The sequence below is a fragment of the Saimiri boliviensis genome, chromosome 1 (genome assembly GCF_048565385.1).
Source record: "Saimiri boliviensis isolate mSaiBol1 chromosome 1, mSaiBol1.pri, whole genome shotgun sequence".
Taxonomy (NCBI): domain Eukaryota; kingdom Metazoa; phylum Chordata; class Mammalia; order Primates; family Cebidae; genus Saimiri; species Saimiri boliviensis.
Window position 1 is genome coordinate 196837377 of NC_133449.1, and position 20808 is coordinate 196858184.

General features: G+C 43.2%; 2 protein-coding genes across 2 annotated transcripts in view; both read left to right on the forward strand.

The window, feature by feature from the left end:
- Positions 1 to 20808, forward strand: part of MCC (MCC regulator of WNT signaling pathway) — a 445857-nt gene that overhangs the window by 39940 nt on the left and 385109 nt on the right. The window lies entirely within an intron of this gene.
- Positions 572 to 8885, forward strand: TSSK1B (testis specific serine kinase 1B). The gene has a single exon (XM_074382531.1). It carries the CDS (start codon positions 7330 to 7332, stop codon positions 8464 to 8466), a length of 1137 nt encoding a protein of 378 aa, XP_074238632.1. The 5' UTR covers positions 572 to 7329; the 3' UTR covers positions 8467 to 8885.

The window sequence follows — 20808 nt, forward strand, 5'->3', positions numbered from 1 at the left end:
GTGGTAGCTCACACCTGTAATCCCAGCACTTTGGGAGGCCATGGTGGGGGCAGATCAGCTGAGGTCAGCAGTTCAAGACCAGTGTGGCCGACTTGATGAAACTCCATCTAAAATAGAGACATACTCCAACTAAAAATAGACACATACACACAAAAAAATTAGCTGCGTATGGTAGCCAGCACTTGTAATCCCAGCTACTCCAGAAGCTGAAGCATGAGAATTGCTTGAACCTGGGAGGTGGAGGTTACAGTGAGCCAAGATGCCACTGCACTCCAGCCTGGGTGACAAAACAAGACTCCATCTCAAAAAAAAAAAAAAAAAGTGCTCAACAAAACAAAAAAGAGTAAGTGATAGAGACCACATGAAGCCCTCAGAGCCTAAAATATTTATTATCTATCTCTTTATAGAAAACATTTTCCAACTCCAGTTCTGCATGTTCTCTTTACTAAAATAGAACTTGTTTTCTTTTCTTTTCTTTTCTTTCTTTCTTTTTTTTTTTTTTTTTTTTTTTTTTTTTTTTTTGTTGTTGTTGTTGTTGTTGTTGTTGAGACAGCACTTTGTCATCCAGGCTGGAATGCAGTGGCATGATCTTGGCTTACTGCAACCTCTACCGCCAGGTTCGAGTGATTCTCCTGCCTCAGCCTCCCTAGTAGCTGGCAATACAGGCGCCTGCCACAGCACCTGACTAATTTTTGTAGTTTTAGTAGAGACGGGGTTTCGCCATCTTGGTCAGGCTGATCTTGAACTCCTGACCTCATGATCCACCTGCCTCAGCCCCCCAAAGTGCTGGGATTACAGGTGTGAGCCACCATGCTCGGGCTTTTCTTTTCTTTTCTTTTTTGAATCTTTTTTTTGAGACAGAGTCTCGTTCTGTCACCCAGGCTAGAGTGTAGTGGTGCCATCTCAGCTCACTGTAACCTCCGCCTCCTAGGTTCAAGAGATTCTCCTGCCTCAGCCTCCCAAGTAGTTGGGCTTACAGATGCCTGCCACCACACTTGGCTACTTTTTGTATTTTTAGTAGGGGTTTCACCATGTTGTCCAGGCTGGTCTCAAACTCATGACCTCAAGTGATCTGCCCGCCTTGGCCTCCCAAAGTGCTAGGATTACAGGCATGAGCCAGCACGCCTTGCCAGAACTTGTTTTTCTCCAATTCTACATCTGTCTTTCTTGTTTATTTATCTGCCCTAATAACCTAATCTGCAAATACGCAGTGGGGATGGGGATAGAAAGGAGGGAAATGCTATGAACACATACACATTAATGCTATGAACACATACACAGCCTCCCAAGTAGTTGGGATTATAAATGTCCCTTTCACACTATGATTCCAGCATTGATATAAAGGTCAGCTGGTATCTTTCATTGTCAGCCATAGTAATTATATGCATTGTTAAACTTCTGATATAATCCCTGATTTCTTTCTTTTCCTTCTCTTTTTCTTGTTTCTTTTTCCTCCTCTTCTTTCTTCATTTGCCAACGGATCTATTGAAAATGAGTTTCCTACCTGTTCCCTTAAAGGATATAGACATAATCTTGTTTTTTCCTTCTCTCCTCCTCTCTCTTTCTCTCTTTCTCCTTCCATTTCATCTTTACTTTTTTGTTTGTTTGTTTTATTTAAATAAATGTCTATTGAGGATCTATAGAGCATTGTGCATTGAGACTCCAAGGACCAATCAGATGCAACGTTTGCCATGAAAACACTTGGTTGGAATTAAATGAACTACACTATAGAGTGGTCTGTCCATGACAAAATGAAATCAAGGTGTCCTGGGTCTGCCTGGGGCTGAGTGGAAGGTGTAGCTGAAGTGGAGTATCTGAGGGAGCCAGGAGACAGTAGCAGGAACCAGATGATAAAGGACCTCGGATTCTGAAGGAACTTATACTTTTTCTAAGGGCCACAAGAATCTCTTCAAGAATTTTAAGCAAGGGAATAAAATATCCTGATTACTCTTTAATAAAGAGCGCTGGACTGCAATGAGGAGAGATGCCAGAATGGAAGTAGAGAGACCAGTAAGGGCACTATCATAGCAACTGGGTGAGAAGAGATGAGGGTATGCACTAAGGCAGCAATGATAGCTCAGATGTGATAAAATGACCACTAATAGGTCAGTCACAGTGGCTCAAGCCTGTAAATCCCAGTACTTTGGGAGGCTGAGGTGGGAGGATCTCTTAAGGCCAAGAGGTTGAGGCTACAATGAGGTACGGTCATGCCACTGCACTCCGGTGTGGGGAACAGAACAAAACTCTGTCTGTAAAAATAAAACAAAATGACCATTAATAATAGTAATAAAAGCTGACAGTTGTTCGGTAGCCACTGTGTGCTAACCTTTTGCTAAGCATTATATATCATTATCTTTTTTGGCTCCTTGCAACAATCCCACGAGCTAGAAACTATTATAGTCCCTATTTTACAAATATGTGTACTGAGGCTCAAAGAGATTGAATCAGTTATTAACTGTCACAGCCTAGGATTGACTGCCACAGCCTAGGATTTTGCCTCCTCATCTCTCTTCAGTGACATGAGTCTCTCGCAGAAAACTTATGACTGGCCATTGGATTTTGCTTCCTAATGCTTCCAGTTGTGAGATAGGGCATGACACTGAGAGACCTTCCGAGGGTACCTACCATGTTATATTCATCTCTGTCTCTTCCAAGGCATATGCCATCTAATAAAGGTTTGTTCTTGGCCATATTCATTTATTTCTCTGTGTTTTGTTCCAATGTCATTTACCTTTCCTATCTCACCTATGTACATGTACCTTTGTTTCAAGGCCTCGTGTGTCTCATCACCTCCGTGAAACCCTCTGGTTGTCCTTTGTGAGTCACTTGAAATGCACTCAGCATGCCTTCACAACCAGGTCTAGGACTTGACTGACACACTTCACTCTGAGCCTACCTTTTACCACCGGGCTTGCACCCCCATACTCCAGCTTTGGCCTGCCTAACTGGTCAGCAACCTGGGCTCCTTACATCTTTTCCAAATTAAACCATGGAAACTTTTCTATCTGATCTCTTGGAGTTTTCAACCTGGTTTTCAAAATTTGTTTCCTTAGCTCAGACTTTGTCCCTGCATTGTTATGTTCCTGGTGTCCTTTGGTTTCAGGAACTGTGCTCTTAGAAGATACTGCCTCCACACCCAATCTGGGTCACCTGCCAGCCAGGAGATCCTACCCAAGGAAGCTCTAACACCTTCCTGGGCAACCCCAGCCCTCTGATTTCTTCTCTCCCATAAGCTTAGGCAATTTACCGCAAAATCAGTACTTTAAAAAAATCTACTAAATTTTAATATTTTATATATTATAACATTTGTATCTATATTCTAGTGATTTCTTCAACTAAATATAAAATTTTTAGAAGATGAGGCCATATCATAGTGTTTTTAGCTTCCCTGTAGTGGTTAATAGTGTTAAGAAAAGTATTTAACAGATACTAGAAAATTGTTTACAGGATCCCTTCTGGGATATTCTGAGGTAGAATAGATCTATATTATACTGAGTATTATTTTGTACATAACTTGGGTCTAATGGAGTAGAATGCCTCTGCTTTAGACCATTTCGATGTCATAAGAGGTAATAGACCAGGAATCACCATGTCTAATCCTCACAGTCACTGTAAAGTGCGTACCTATTTTGCATTCCTTTTTTCCTTATATACTTTTCCTATTTCCTCTGTAAGATAAATTAGATGCCTAGGTAAATTAGATACCTTCATCTATTTTACAGATGACATTACTTTCCAAGAGTCACACTGTGCTAATAAGGTATGACCCCTGGGATTTAAAACCAGATTTGTCTGCTCCATGTCTGTTGCTTTTAACTACCTCAGCTCCTGCACCTCACCATATGGCAGATAGAACCCTTGATAACATGTCTTTAGATATAGAATCACAAAGTGTTAGGTGTCATTCCATAGAACCTTAACAATTTATAGTTAAAGACCACCCTCTAACCCAAAAACAAAAAAAGTTAGGGGCAAGAAACACAGATCATTTGCCTAAGGTCACAAAATGAGTTGTCATAGCCATAGGACCAAAGATTGGCTCTCCTCTTATGTGTTCTGCATTAGAAAACTGCTTTTTTCCCCGGGTTCTCAGTTCTGCTTGCTCTGTCACTAGGTCCCGTAGACTGATAATATTGACAGCTGCAGCATCAATTTTAGAATGCCTTCCCAACCTATGGAATGGTATACCCAAAGATAATCCCACATAGCACTGAAGGAGCAGACCTGAGGTGTGAAGCCAAGAGCTGGAGCCCCTTACCACTCCTGCCAAAATTTCCCGCACAGCATATATTTACCTATTCACTCAACACCCAAGAGCAACCAAATCAATAACAAAATGCCTTGGTCAGGGCTTTAGAGTAACTCAACTACCTGCGATGTAGATAAGGAGCCTTTGGAATTTAAAACATCTAAAGAAGCAAAAGACAAAAGGTGTGGGAGAGAGTGCAGACTAGATTTTAGAAATATAGCTCAGGGAATTTTGAGCCAAAACAGATATCATCCAAGTGTAGCACTATTTCTGCTTCATCTCCAGGTGTTCTGTATGTCTATATATATGTGTGAGTGTATGTGTATCATCTGTGGCCCAGATTTTTGTAACATGCAAATAAATATTCAATGATCCTGTCAGTTTAGGATTTTAGATGTAATTATTTCTACATAATCCCAAATAAATTACTTATCATTTTGAGTGAATACCTCATATCTCATTGTCTTTATCCTTGGAAGACATAGAACATAACAGGTGTAAGGGAGCAATGAAGGAAAATGATTTTTTTTTCTCTCCCTTTCTTTGCCATGGTCAGTCACTCAGCCAGGGTTTGTGTGTAAAGCTCTGTGCTGAGGGCAGCCAGGGGACACACAGATGAGAAAGCCCAGTTTGCCAGAAGCTGTCTTCCCTGCTCTCTTTAGCATTTGCCTCTGCTTGTCTTTCCCTATTGCCTTAGAAGGATAACTAGGTTTAAAAAAATAAATAAAATAAAATAAACCAGCCTTGGGACCAAAATAAATTTTTTAGCTGTTAATTACAAAGAGTAAACATAACTTTGGATATTTTTCATTGTAGACAGCAATGGAGATAAACTTTTTTTTTTTTAAAGAGGTTTCTTTTGAACCAATATGTGACCAATGGCCTGGGACCGCCCCGGGAGATCCTGACAAGTGCCAAAGGGGTAGGGCTACAACTTGGTTTTAAACATTTTAGGCAAGCACGAGACATCAGTCAGTACATGTAAGGTATACATTGGTTCAGTCGGAAAAGGAACGACAACTTGAAAGTGGGAGGGGGGCTTCCAGTTCAGGTGGATTCAAAGATTTTCTGATTGGCAGTTGGCTCAAAGAGTTTATCTAAAGATCTGGAGTGAATCAATAGGAGGGACTGTCTCTGGGAAATGGGTTGTGGAGACAAAGGTTCTTAGGCAGATGAAGCCTCTAGGTACCAGGCTTCAGAAAGAACACACTGTTGATGTTTCTTATCAGACTCTAGTTAATTCTCTCAGGAGAAAAGACCTGGAAAGGGAAGGAGAGTCTTTACAGAATGTAGATTTTCCTCACGAGAGATAGCTTTGCAGAGCCATTTCAAAATACATCAAAGAAATCTGTTTTATAGTAAAACACTTGAGTTTCTTTCAGGTCCTGCTGTATCTTACTACCAGAGTCTGTTGTCTTAAGATCTCTGTGTCGATGTTATCCTTGCTCAGCTGTGCCTGAAACCTAAAGGGAGGAGGGATGATGAGGCCTGCCTGACCCCCACTTCCTATCACAGCCTGAACTAGTTTTTCAGCCTAGCTTTGGAATGCCCTTGGGTGAGAGGAGGGGTCCATTCAGATGGCTGGGGAGCTTAGAATTTTGTTTTTGGTTTCCAAGAGACAGCAGTTGGGGTATCCCCAGCAGGAAGGAGAAGGAGGCTGTCTGGAGGAAGGAGCACCAACCACGCACAAAGGACTGGCAGTGGGCAGTCAGGGATGGGAAAGAAGGTGAAAGGACAGAGAAAAGGGAGAAGGGCCATGGCTGGTGGGGACCCAAAGCAGCCTGAGTGACATCCAGCCCTACCAACTCAATCCTGAGGGGCCCAGGGTTTCTCTTGGCTCATGTGAGGAAGGAGTGCTCACTCCCTCTAGGTGGATGAGGCCAAAGTTAAACCCAAGGCCAGGACAGTTATGCGACTCCTACTACCCCAGGATGTGGCCTGGAGCAGGTGCTGGAGTCAGAGCCAGTCACAGCAGAAGCTCCACGGCCAGCAGAAATGATGGTCGCTGTCCAGTGCTGCCCCTGCTGTTTATAATGTCCTTCGAGCAGCTGCTAGTGCTCAGGGTGGCATCCAGGCCCCGCCTTCGGCCCCCAGCCCCAGATCTGCCTTGGGAGACCAGCCAGGGCCGTGGTCTGGGAAGGTCCTCAGGAGGGAGCTCACAGCCAAGAGCAGAATTCCTGCTGGCTGTCCTCCCACAAAGCTGCTGTAAGAAGCCAGCAAAGGCTCAGATGAGGGAAGAGAGGTTTGGGAAAAGGGCAGAATCCGTGCTTCTCAAACTGTGCCACTCCATTGTCAGGAGGCTCTCTACCGTCTTGACACACCACCCTTCTTGGCCCTGCTCTGCACCCCTGAGGGCTGCCTGTGTGGACAGCATCGAGGGCTGAAGGGAAGAAAAAGAGGTCAGGGATGGGACTTCCCATCTGTTGCCAGCCTGTAGGGTCACTAAAGCTGACTTTTTCTATCCACTGAAGGGCACTGCCTCTTTCAAGGTGCCCCTGTCTATGTTACTCTTTTTGGGTTCCAGGGACCATTCCCACTCTTTTCCATGCAGGTCAGAGATCTGCTACTACCTTGGGGTGCCTGTGTTACCCTCAGGGTTCCCTACACTCTGCTCACAACTTTATTAATTGTCCCTTTATTAAACCCTCCTTAGATGCCCTGGTTTGCAAGAACTGGCCTTACTTCTGCACAAGCAGTCCTGGCTCTGGGTTTGGAAACATGGGCAGACCCATATGTCCCACACAACTTCCTCCTGCCTCAGGTCCCAGCCAGGTTCGAGGCCACTCTCTGCTTGTCTCATCTCCTCCAGCCCACCAGCCAGACTTCAGGGTTCCAAGTCCAAGTGCCTCAGGCCAGAGCCTCATTCCCACAGGGCACTCTTCCTTTGTGACTTCACCCACTGAAGTCACCTGGGAGACAGTGCCAAAATTCCACCCCAGAGTCTTGGGCTCTAGGAGGCAGGAACAGCAGGCCTGGCCAGCTCAAAGGACTCTGTCCAGGATGTAAATGAGCACACTGCTGGCCCATGCCCCTTGGGGCTGTAGAGGGCAGCCTCAGAGGCACTGGACACTCCCAGCATTATGGACGACGCTGCAGTCCTCAAGCGACGAGGCTACCTCCTGGGGATAAATTTAGGAGAGGGCTCCTATGCAAAAGTAAAATCTGCTTACTCTGAGCGCCTGAAGTTCAACGTGGCGATCAAGATCATCGACCGCAAGAAAGCCCCTGCAGACTTCTTGGAGAAATTCCTTCCCCGGGAAATTGAGATTCTGGCCATGTTAAACCACTGCTCCATCATCAAGACTTACGAGATCTTTGAGACGTCACATGGTAAGGTCTACATTGTCATGGAGCTCGCAGTCCAGGGTGACCTCCTCGAGTTAATCAAAACCCGGGGAGCCCTGCACGAGGACGAGGCTCGCAAGAAGTTCCGACAGCTCTCCTTGGCCATCAAGTACTGCCACGACCTGGATGTCGTCCACCGGGACCTCAAGTGTGACAACCTTCTCCTCGACAAGGACTTCAACATCAAGCTGTCTGACTTTAGCTTCTCCAAGCGCTGCCTGAGGGACGACAATGGTCGAATGACATTAAGCAAGACCTTCTGCGGGTCACCAGCCTACGCGGCCCCTGAGGTGCTGCAGGGCATCCCCTACCAGCCCAAGGTGTATGACATCTGGAGCCTGGGCGTGATCCTCTACATCATGGTCTGCGGCTCCATGCCTTATGACGACTCCAACATCAAGAAGATGCTGCGTATCCAGAAGGAGCACCGCGTCAACTTTCCACGCTCCAAGCACCTGACAGGCGAGTGCAAGGACCTCATCTACCGCATGCTGCAGCCGGACGTCAACCGGCGGCTCCACATCGACGAGATCCTCAGCCACTGCTGGATGCAGCCCAAGGCCTGGGGACTGCCCTCTGTGACCACCAACAAGGAGGGGGAGAGCTCCCGGGGAACTGAAACCTTGAGGACTCCGGAACCTGACTCTGACAAGAGGTCTGCCAACAAGCTGGAGCCTGAGGGAGAGACACAGCCCCAGGCACAGTCCCAGGCACAGTCCCAGGCAGAGCTCCAGGCACAGCCTGAGACAAAACCCGAGGGGGCGGCAACACCGATGTCCAGGCAGTCGGAGATCCCGGGTTTCCCCAGCGAGCTGTTGACCAGGGAGACAGAGGAAGGGCCCCCCCAACAGCCTCCAGAGACGCGGGCCTAGTGAGCTTCTTGCAGCCCGGGGAATGAGATGAAGCTCACAGCTTCAAGACCCAGGTCTGAAGAAGTCAAGGGTCGAGCCAGAGAATGAAGGCAGGCCCAGATGAGTGGCTATTTCCATCGGTTTCTTCTCTCTCCCCTTGAACTTGGTAACCCATATGGCTCTCCAGTGGCCCCTAGGTGGATGAGGCCAAAGTCAAATCCAAGGCTGAGACAGTCATGCTACTCCTACTCCTCCAGGGCGTGAGCCAGAGCAGGTGCTGGACACAGGGCCTGTCTCAGCAGACTGGCCCCACTGGCCACAGCTGCCCGGTGACAGCACGAGCAGGAAAAGCAGCAGGAAGGCACCGCTGTCGGCCTTGGGCACCATTTATCCTCCTTTCATCGTCCCTGGGACGGCTGCGTGATCCCGCTGGGAGGCTGAACCGGGCCGGACTGAGGGTCAGGGGACTGGGACGGGCTGGGGGTCGCGCGGGGCTGGTCGGGGGCGAGGCGCCAGAGGCGGCAGGAAAGAGCTTCGGCTGGGCCGCGGGCTCGCTGGCACTCTGGGCGGCAGCCTCAGGCTCCGACTCCAGCCCCGGGCAAGATCCATAAACTTTTAAAGAAGCCTCAAAAGATACTTTTAAAGTGCTAGAAATCTTGTGCCCCATATGTGCTTCTTTCAGTATTAGATCCTCAGGAGTAGCATGGCAACTGGAGAAAATGGGAGGAAAGACAAGAAGCAATAGAAGCTGACTTAACATCTGGTTTATTCAGTTTTGATTTTTCTTATCTCTACTGTCTTTCTCTTGTTCAAACCCTGTAATATTTGGAAAAGAGCACTTGGAAATTATATTCCTGTTTTTAACTCTTTATTCTTAATCTTTCTCCTCGTAATTGATTTTGTAACTAATTTACTCCCCAGTGCTCCCAGAAGAAAATTTGACAGGCAAAGGAAAATGTTTTATTTTTCTTTCTTCCTTATCAATTTTTTATTTTAATGCTAATATCTGGCCAGGCGTGGTGGCTCACGCCTGTAATCCCAGCACTTTGGGAGGCAAAGGTGGGCAGATCACCTGAGGTCAGGAGTTTGAGACCAGCCTGACCAATACGATGAAACCACGTCTCTACTAAAAATAAAAAAATTAGCCAAGCATGGTGATAGGCACCTGTAATCCCAGCCACTTGGGAGGCTGAGATGGGAGAATTGCTTGAACCCAAGAGGTGGGGTTGCAAGTGAGCTGAGGTGGCGCCATTGCACTCCAGCCTGGGCAGCAAGAGCGAAACTCCATCTCAAAAAAAAAAAAAAAGCTAATATCTAATTAGTGGACAAATGAATCAGCTAATACTGGAAACAATATAACATGATAACATGATAGTGGAAAGCATGAACTTTTGATTTCTGTAGGCTGGTTTTGACTCTGCTACTAGATGATCTTGGACAAGTTGGTTAATCTGTATGTCTCAGTTTCCTTATCTACAAAATGAGGATAATACTAACAGCTTCATCAGGAATGCTATTTATTAATGTGTTTAGTTCTCAACCCTATGGGATGGGTCCTATTAATACTCCCATTTTATAGATGTGAAATTGAGTAAAGTTGTTTTGGGTCTCTTGTCTCTGGGCACATGACAAACAAATGGCAGAGCCAAGCTTAAACCCCAAGCACTCCAGCTCAGAGCCCACACTGTTAGCTGTTAAACTATGGCCTCAAAATAAGACCACAGCCTCATGGCCAGTTGCAGGAGCAGGAAGAAATCAGGAGTCCCTGAACAGCGTCTCTGCCTCTAGCTTTCTAATGCTCCAGGGAGTCCTTGACCCATCCCATTTAGATGTAGCTGTCCTAGCCCCTTGTACCTCAGGATGTGACCTTGTTTAGAAATAGAGTCATTGCAGATGTAATTAGTTAAGATCATACTGGAGTAGGTTGAGACCCTAATCAAATATGACTGATGCCCAGGAGACAGGCCTGGAACAGAGCCTTTCCTAATGACCTCAGAGGGAGCAAGGCCCTGCCAACTCCTCGATCTTAGACTTCTGGCCTCCAGAAATGTAAATCACTACCTTTCTGTTGTCTTAAGCCCCTCGGTTTGTGGTACTTTGTCATGGCAGCCCTAGCAAACTAATACACCAGCATATACAACTAAACTGGTTAGGCCCTTAGCACTGTTCAATTAGCCATCTCTTCACCTCTTCTCAACTCTCTCCCATAATCCACTGGACAACTCCTCCAACCCTTTCATTACATCAAGCTCCTCCCCTTCCTTCCTCCCTCAGCAGATGATCTCACTTCCTACTCTTCTGCGACCATAGCTACCTCTTAAGAGGGCTCTCAGTTTCCCTATTCTTCTTTGTTGCCACTGGCTACTTTCCTTCTTAAACCATTTCTCTTCCTACCATACATGCTTTAGCTTTCCACGAGGCTTGGTTCCTCTCCTTTCCATTCCCCATGTGCCCCTCTCAGTGTTCATTCTCATTTCCATAAGTTTACCCTGTACTATTAACTCTGAAGCTTATTACTAAAACCCAGCTTCCCTTCAGAGTACAAGCCCTCATGATCAGTTCTGTCTGCTGTCTCTTCATGCTGACCCTCCAACTAGCATGCTCTGACCTCTGTACCAGCTTCTTCTTTCATCTCTATTTTTCACACTCACCCAGACCCCAAAAGTTACTTTTCCACGCCGTCCTACAAACAAAGTTGGCAAGACCTACTGATTCTTTCTTTGTCTTGCCTCTCATATACATGCTTACTAATTCCCACTAGACCATTTTAAATCCTTACCCTGAGCAGTTCTAACAGCCTGTTTACTGCCCTTCCTGTTTACTCTCTCTAGCTTCCAGCCTGTCTTTCATACTGCCAATGTCATCTTCTCAACATAGAATTGTACTTATGCTTTATCCCTCAGAGGGCTGGACCTTTGTTGTATAGAGAATAGAGGCCTATCTTAAATCTAGCATTCAAGGCTCCCCTTTAATACAGCTCCAGCTTACCTAAAATAACTAAGGGAGGCCAACTGTCTACATAGGAAGAACTTTACCTGGTGCTCTGCCATACTAGGAACTTCATGGTCCAAAATTAGATGTTAGCGTTCCATCAGGGATGACCTGGCTCAGTGGAGCTAACTCATGTTAATAAAACTTATAAAAGACTGATGTACATTCCAGGCTACCAATTTTCGAATTTAGTGTTGAAAAAATAACTACCAAGTGCAATGACACATGTATTAACAGAGTCACACATACTCTCTCACTCCCAAGTGGGGAAGAGAAACAGGCAACCAAGTTCTAACCAGAAGGTTGCTTGGATCCAAAAGGGCAGTCTGTGGCTAATCCCAGTGGTTTCCTCTGTCTGTGAACTCATGAGCTCTCCTGGCAGTTGCTTAGATCACAGTGACTGTTGTGATTGCATTTCAGGCTGGAATGTACAAAGATGTGACCTTGATGAGGTTTTAGTGTTTTCCTACCTGCAGGATTATCTCATAGAACAGTTTACCTCCATATGTCACTAATGTCGTTCACTGTGTTGGTTTCTTTCTTCATTCATTTGCTTATATGTTTGCTAATTTAGTTCTCAGCTACCTTATTTCCAAATTCTCCTCATGATATGGAGTGCCTTCAAAATTTCTTTGAATAAACTTTAGGCCATGACCCAGCAGCCTCTGAAACGCTGAACAGAACACCACCAACTGCTCTAGCCAGGGCCTGAAAATATGCGTACCACTGTTGAGTCAAAGGCACTAACACTGAATGAGGGGGGGAAATGACCTGAAGAAAAGAGATTGAGAAAAAGGAGTGACGCAGAGCTAAAAAGGAAAACAAGTGAGGCATTTGTGAGGAATAAGACAGTGCTTTAGTTTACTTGCATTACCTGTCCCTTCACCCACTATGTAAGTTGGCCCCAGCTGCCACAACAAAGCACCATAGGCTAGGTGGTTTAAATAATAGTAATTTCTGTTTTTCATGGTTCTGGAGGTTAGGAAATTCAAGATCAAAATGCTGGCTGGTGCTGGCTAATGTGCTGTCTCCCTGGCTTGCAGACAGCCATCTTCTCCCTGTGTCCTCACATGGAACAGACAGAAAGATCCCTTTCTCTCTCTTTCTCTCTCTCTCTCTCTCTCTCCTCTCTCTCTCTCTCTCTCTCTCTCTCTCTCTGTGTGTGTGTGTGTGTGTGTGTGTGTGTTTGTGTGTGTCTTCATATAAGGCTACGGTCCAATTGGATTAGGACCCCACCTTTATTACCTCATTTCATGTTAACTATCTCCTAAAGACCCTGACTCCAGATAGAGTCACATTGGCGGTTAGAGCTTCAGCATATGAATTTGGGAAGGGGAACACAACTCAGAGTGCAGTGCTCCCCCTCAGAAAGAGTATACGTAAAGTTTTGTCCCATTTCCTCAGTGAAGGAGAGCTCATGGATAATGGGATTCTCAGATACAGTGTGATTACAGGTATACATTCTGAGCCAACATTATTACCTTAATAGGTCTAGGTTATTAGCTAGACTGAGAAATAATTCAGCCAGATAAGCAAATCTTGTTCTTAGATAAATGAACCTAGGGGCTTCAAAGACAGTCCTATTAAGATGCCTACATTTTATTTAATGTCTTTTGGACTGTGAGGAATTGAACCCTTAAACTAAAAAGTCCAACTGTAGTCGAAATTAACTTACTCCTTTATAAAAAGCCAAACTGTGTAGACAGGTTTCCCCTTAAATTCTTCCTTGAGATTGGGTTCTTCAGAAGGGGAGGTCTTAAGCTGGGTTCCCTAGGAGTACACTTGTGGTCAACACCTGTGAGGGAGTGAAGGAAGCAGAATTAGGCACATGGAGAAGCTGAACTGTGACACATTTACAGGAGATGTCTCAGCTGATCTTAGGAAGTTCTGGAAATAAGATGGTCCTTCAGCATAGGCAAGAGTTGAGGCAAGAAGGCTAGGCCTTTGTAGCCTCATATCAAACAGTCATGGATATGGAGTGTCTCTGGGGAAGGGGCATAAGTGTCTTCCTTCCACAGACAGCAGTTCCCAGGGAGGGACTCAGTCATAAGCCTTCAGCAGCCAACCCTGCTGGCAGCTGAGAGAACACATGTTTCAGTCGATAAAGAGGGGTGTGGTGCTGCAACCCAGCATCCACTACAGGGAATAAGGGCAGGGACAGGGGTCTGTAGGTATTTGTTATACATTAAAGTCTGTTGACATTCCTCTACTTCGGATTCATTTTTTTTTCTTGTGGTTATGAGATCATCCTCATAGTAGAGGTTGAAGATTTTATATGTAGGAGCCTCTGAAGATGCTGGGTTGTGGCCAGCTGAGACTGGTTATTAGTCGTAGAATTAAAATGCCCTACATTTCCAGTCATGTCATTACAGGCATAAGGGAGGGAGGAGCTAGACCCCATTGTATACTTAATTGAAAATTACTGATAGATGATGTGATGAGGAGCAAGTTTCAGACAGGCCTGGACATTTATTTTGGAGGAGCTGGTTTCCACTGAGGTATGTGTGGTTTCTACAACCTTCCTGGAATTTTTTTCCTGAGATTGCTTACGTTCATTTGCTAGAATTAACAGAGAGGTTATGAAGATGGAATATAGTCCACTTTTGTCTGAATGTTCCTCAACACTTGGCTGTTAATTAGTGTGGTTAGGTTTAATGAACTCATTTAATAACAATATTCCTGTGGAGAATTTTATTGAGTACTAAATTCTTAAATTTAATAATGCAAAACATATTCGTATAGTGTTAATAATGGTTGCAAGACTTGCAGAGAGTAAAATACTGGAAGGTTAAGTATAATGGATTAATTAAATAAGAAGGCCCAAATTACCTTTCAAAGTGACTCCATAATAATCTTCACTTTGTTTTAGTGAATAAAGAAGACCATTTCAAATGCCATTTGTGTATGTTAGTTTAAAATCGGTATTCAAAGCTAGCACATTTTGATCAGGGGAAACATAAACACAGCAAAATATTCTGCTTGGCAAACAAAGTTTTGTTTCCTGTACTGATCCATTAAGTCTAATAACTTGATTTTCTTACAAGTCAACAATATGTTTCTTCCATGTACAGAAATCAGTGGGAACTTTCCAGTAAACTCCCAAACAACAGCAGTTTGTATCAGCAGCAGTCCACATATGCATTTGGGAAATGTTTTTAATTGCTTTAATTGCATATTAGTGAAATGACACAAACTTCTTATTATAGCTTTTTCAAAGTAAGCAATTCATTTAAATTGGCTAAGGGCTTTTAAGCTGATATAAATGTCCTGTATGTGATACATTCAAAATTATTTTTAGCAAACTTTTGACGATGATAAATGTATTTTGTAATGCATTATCCTAATAAATTGGTTAGACCTGAAGAAAGTGTGTCCTTCGGAGTCCCCACCTGCATGATAGAGATAGAAAAAATATGCCAGTTAGGATGTGAGAAGGCAAAATATGATTAAGTTTGTACACCTTTAGTTGTCCAGAGTCTTTAAAGGCAATTTTGAGGATGAGTTTTGTGGATTTTATTTGTAGAGAGGTAATTACTCCAAACAGGAGTACTGCGGGAGAGTTGTGAACTCATTTTGCACTCCCATCATTTTATAGAGGAGTAAATTTTAAGTTTTTGAAATGTCAAAAAGGCTTTAAGTTGTAGTTTTCAATCAAATCCATTCCCATCACATTAGTAAGGCCCATTGGTTAGGAAGGTGTGGGGTGGATGGCTTAATGATGTCTTCAATGAACCTTTTCCTTTTCTTTGTTCATCTTCACATTTGTCATCCTTAGAATATAGGCTTTTTACCTGCCTGTTGCCCCAGGGTCACAAGATGGTTCTACTCACGCAGATGTTGCTGCATTGTCAGGTACCATGTTTCAGGCATGAAGAACCTAGAAAGAGGAAGTAGGAAATGATGACACCCAATTAAAAAAAAAAGAGCTTTCCCAGAACCTTCAGCATTTGTTTTGCTGGCTGCACACTATTACATTGTGTGAATACAGCGTAACTAACAAGTCCTGGGGATAGATTGTGAGGGGCTGCATATAGCACCTAGTCTTGGACTAACAGAAATTTTGCAGGATGACAATGACCTATAGCTCTCAGATCCGGTGTTGACTTAGTGTTTGTCAAGCCTCCCATGTTTCTAGTTGTGCTTCCCTTGTGGCCCTCATCTGCTAGGCTCAATCTGAGCCTGATCCTTATCTCAGGCCCCAGGGAGATAAGGAGTGAGTCCCAAGCACCCCAGGGCTCTGCATCTGCTAGCATTGATTCAGAAACTCATGTCCCCACGTTGCCTTATTTCCTGGGCCTGGCTGCCTGCCTTGGAAACCTACTAGCCCTCAGTCCCTTGAGGACCTGGCCTGCCTGGTTCTTGTCTGCTCTGCTCAGGAAGGGAAATTATCTTTGAGCTTCTGCCTGGGTTCCACCCTCAGCTGACAGACTCACTTGATGATGCTTGGTTGCCACAGCTTCAGAGTATTTCCAACTCCCAGGGCATAGGTCCCTGACCATCTTCCCTCATCGACTTGCACCACCCCCAGCATGGTGAACAAGGTTATACATGGTTTAAGAAGTCAGATAGATACTAGATACTCAAAATTCCTAAGGAAAGACAACACTCTTCTGTCTACCTGGCCTATTTCAATTCTTTTCTTTGTAACACTGATCTCACTTTTAGCTGTTTCTTCTCATGTTTACCTCTATAATTTATAATAACTTGCTTATATTACTGTTTCTTCAAGTTTTCTTCAATTGTAGATATTGTGTATTGACTTTACACCAAGGAATATGTGGATTTAAGCCCTCCCTCCAAATATGCACTCATTTCCTCTTTACTTACTCTCTTAATCATAATGTTTGATTAGATCACTATTTTCACTTATTGTCACATAGGAGAAAAATAGAATTGTTTCTTGTTTATGCAACTTTTACTCTGTGATTGGTTATACGCAGCCAAGCCCAGTAGACCGTGTTTCTATCATGCGAACACCCTTCTTTTGATGGTATCCCTCTCCTTTAGCTTCCTGAGAAGCATATGTGACAGCTAATGTTTTGAGATATGTCTTGATTCTGCCCTTTCATTTGATTGATTGATTGGGCATAGAATTTGAGGTTGGAAATTGTTTTCTCTTGGAATTTTTAAGTGAGTGTTTTTTCTAGCACTCAATATTGTTGTTAAAAGTAGGTGCCAGGATTCCCAGTCCTTTTGTGAGACCTGTTGTTGTTTATCTTTTTCTCTTCTTAAAGCTTTTGGGATCCTCTCTTTGCCCAGTGTTCTGATATTTCATGTCTTTTTAAAAAAATTGATTCTGCGGATGCTCTCTTATGGAAACTGATATCCTTAAGTTCCAGGAAATTTCTTAAATTATAGCTATAATAGTTTCCTCCCCTCTATCTTCTTTGCCATTCTTTCTGGAACTCATCCAATGTGATTCAAATGTCAGATATTCTAAAGTGAGCTTATTTTGACCTTTTCTTTCATATTTTCTAGTTCGTTGTTTTTCGCTCCTAGCATTGCTATTCTATTTTCTGGGAGATTTTCTCAATTTTATTTTTCAATTCTTATATTAAAATTTTAGTTTCTGCTTTTAAGAGTTTTTTTCATATTATTGTTATTCTGAGTGTACTTTTGATTTTTTAATTTTTATTTATTTATTTTTTTTTTTTTGAGATAGAGTCTCACTCTGTCGCCAGACTGTGGTACAATGGCACAATCTCAGCTCACTACCACCTTTGCCTCCTGGGTTCAAGCAGTTCTTCTTCCTAGACTCCAAGTAGCTAGGATTACAGGCACCCGCCTTTATAAGCCAGCTAATTTTTGTATTTTTAGGAGAGGCAGAGTTTCACCATGTTGGTCAGGCTGGTCTCAAACTCATGATGTCAAGTGATCTGCCTGCCTTGGCCTCTCAGTGTGCTGGGATTACAGGCACGAGTCACCACTCCTGGACCGAATGGTCTTTTTAAAACTGCTTCTTATTGTTCTGTGAAAATTATGTCATTGTTTAACTCTATACTGATGTCCATAGTAGGTCTTTGGAGGTTTTCTTATCTTCTAGCACTATTTCTGTTTCCTCTGAGTTCTTTTTTATATTTTTTGTTTGTTTCTATCTCTTTTATATTAGATGCCCTCTTTAAATACCTAATAGTCCTTAGTTGTTTCTGATATTTAAGGATGAGGCACAACAAAGGTGATTAGAGGGTGTGTGTGCATGTGTGTGTGTGTGCGCGCGTGTGTGTCTGTATGTGTGTAGAGGAGGACTTTTTGACCAGTGGGATTAACTGTAGGATGATCTTCCCTCCCCTTCCTAATATATACAGGTATTTTCTTTTGGCCCAGGCAGTATGCCCAGAGGGATGTATCTCAATCTGCCATCTCGGTGGTATAAGGCTAGTAGCCATGGTTATCAGAGCTGAGTGGGGGAAAAGGGGCCAACAGTTCTACCATTCTCCATGTAGATTTTGCCTGAATTCTCCAATTTCAGGGTGACAACCTTATCCTATGAGTGGTAACCCTGAGTCCAGAATCAACTAGGGATCAGCCACTGTAGAAAATAAGTTAGTTTCTGCCTGGGTTGAGACGATTTGACTGTGTCAGGATGGGGATGGGAAATAGAGATCTAATGGCTTCTTGCACACACCTTCAACTAATTCTCCTGTTTTGAGTTTCACCTGCATTCACTGGCTCTTCTATTTCTGAGCCTGGCCAAGATCTTGTCTCAGTCTGGCTTTCTCTGGTGAACTGATTCCACTCATCTATATGCCTTGTAACTTGAAATTTAGTTGTTCTAATGACTTCTGTTCGCCTCATTATTATACCAGTTAATTCTCATTATTCACAGTAATTATGTTCTATAAAGTTGCAGCAAATATTGAACTAGTAAATACTGAATTGTTGCTTCTAGGGGAAACACAGGGTTAGATTCTTGTGAGCCTAGAATCAACACATAGCTTTGTGTTATGTATAGTTCTCTTTAAAGACACCCTGTTTAATAAATACTGTCGATTCATTAACATTGAGCTCATGGCCAACAGCACCGACACTCGTGTCTGAACAAAGCTTATCTAATATGTATTTTCTTTGCAAGCCACTTGGGAAACTAGATAGCCCTACAGCACTATGCTTGGGGACCACTTTAGGCAGCAAAGTCAACAAAAGCACAAAGGTATGAAAAACATGCACTAAATAGACCATGATAAGGACATTGTTTACAGTATGAGATCCAGAACAAAGGCAGAGTGTCGCTTTGTTCAGCCTCTGCTGAGAACTTGTGTGTTGGAGGACTCAAATTTTTCACCACTCTGAGCACATTTACAAATAATTGTGGAAAGCACCATGAGTATTAATTTGGGGCTACAGATAAGTTTTAGTGAGTAGACAAGTTTGCAAAGAGAATCCATGACTCATGGAGATCTCTTTTAGTTTTGTGCTTTTTTAATTATTTTACCCTTTTAGAGTGTTTTCAGGAGGGATTGAATGGGAACAAAGAAGGTAACTAAGTATATTAAATCCACTGCATATAACTAGAAGTCTCTGTCATCCCAGTCATTTTTTAGAAGACTCACTAATTCCTACTTATCTGATGCCATGTCAGATTTCTTCTAGCTCCTCCAACTCATTCTGCCACCTCCATCCTTTTGCATCTCCATTGGGCCCATCCAGGTCTGGATTCCAAGGCTCCTCGAGTCACTCAGGCCTGCTGCAACAAGCTGGGCCATATCTGATCATGCCACGACATCCTAAAGATTTTGTGTAGGTCTTTCACATATCCTGTAATCAATGACGTATTAGAGCTGGCTCATACTTGCTTGCAAAAGCAAACTGCTAAATTTTCAGGAAATTCATGAGCCATTATTAAATGTAACCGTTGTTTAAAATTAAATCATATAATCAATTAAAAAGACCAAAAATAATTTAACTTAAAATTAAATCATAGAAGCTTATAATCAAATAAATCACATGAACAACAAATGTAATATATGCTCAAACTCATCATTTACTATTTATTTTTCTATATTTACAGTTACCTGTGCCTTTGGGGCTATTTATCTCTTGCATCTGTATGGTGGAAATACTGTGTCATGGTGTGCTACAGCACATCTCTAACCAGTCTCTTCACTAGATGTCATATTCAGTGATGTTGACCATGATAGTTTCAAATCAACCATGGCAGGAGTGTATTTACCATGGAAATCAGCAAATGCTCCAAATCAAGGCTTTCTCTCCCCAGAGAGCCCATTGTTAAACTTTCACCAACACAGCACTGACTGAATTAACTATAATTTTATAGCTGCTGTTAGGGATTCACTAATTTATATTCTCTTGTCTCTGGTCTTCAAACACCTCAGTAAAAGCTGAAAAGGTGTCAAAAACATTTATATGAAACAACCTTACTATCTCTTATTTATACTGTCACTAGCGTTAGCAATGGGAAGTACCCCAGGGAACTGGGAAATAGTGAAGAAAATAGCAAATCACCACTGGAGCCTGAGAAATGGACTATTTCAAGGACTCCAGAGCCTCATGGAGCATGGAATTGAGTGAAAATAGAAATTAACTGACAAAGGCAATGGGGAAGGAATGAGCAGCTAGATCCAAGGACCTACATTAGCTCCGTGAATGTTTATTTAGCCAAAATAGTGGGGAAAATGAAGTGAGAACTAGCAGAACAGAGTCACAGGAAGAGAATCTGGGTCCTTCCTATCTCAGACAGCCTGACCCAGCTAAGCTAAAGAATCTTATAATGTGAGCTTGGAAAAGTAAAGCTTTTATAGTTAACAGTAGGGGATACAAAAATTATCAATGCCTCATTGGAATCATACTGCCTAGGAAGGTCTTAATATGTGTGAATAACAGAGGATGGACCATTAATATGTTATTTCTCTGACCAGTTAGTACTAATGTTGTGAAATTAAAGAGTTTTATTTTCTCTGAGCAATAAGTCAAGGGAAGTTTGCTGAAATAATTATTCCAGTAAAATCCAGTGAGGGGTAAAAGGCATATTTAAAATTCTTTTGCAGAAGCCGGGTGCAGTGGCTCACACCTGTAATCCCAGCACTTGGGGAGGCCGAGGCACGCGGATCACTTGAGTTCAGGAGTTCGGGACCAGCCTGGCCAACCTGGCAAAACCCTGTCTCTACTAAAAAATACAAAAATTAGCCAGACATGGTGGCACACACATGTAGTCCCAGCTACTCAGGGAGGCTGAGGCAGGAGAATTGCTTGAACCTAGTAGGCGGAGGTTGCAGTGAACCAATCAATATCATGCCACTGCACTCCAGCCTGGGTGACACAGTGAGACTCCATCTCAAAAAATAAAAATTAAATAAATAAATAAAAATTATTTTGCAGAATTTCCACTAATTATAAATCTTTATAAAGTTCAAA

Bases quoted from the DNA above. Each gene is read 5' to 3' on its own strand.
- TSSK1B (XM_074382531.1), top strand. From the start codon at position 7,330: ATGGACGACGCTGCAGTCCTCAAGCGACGAGGCTACCTCCTGGGGATA.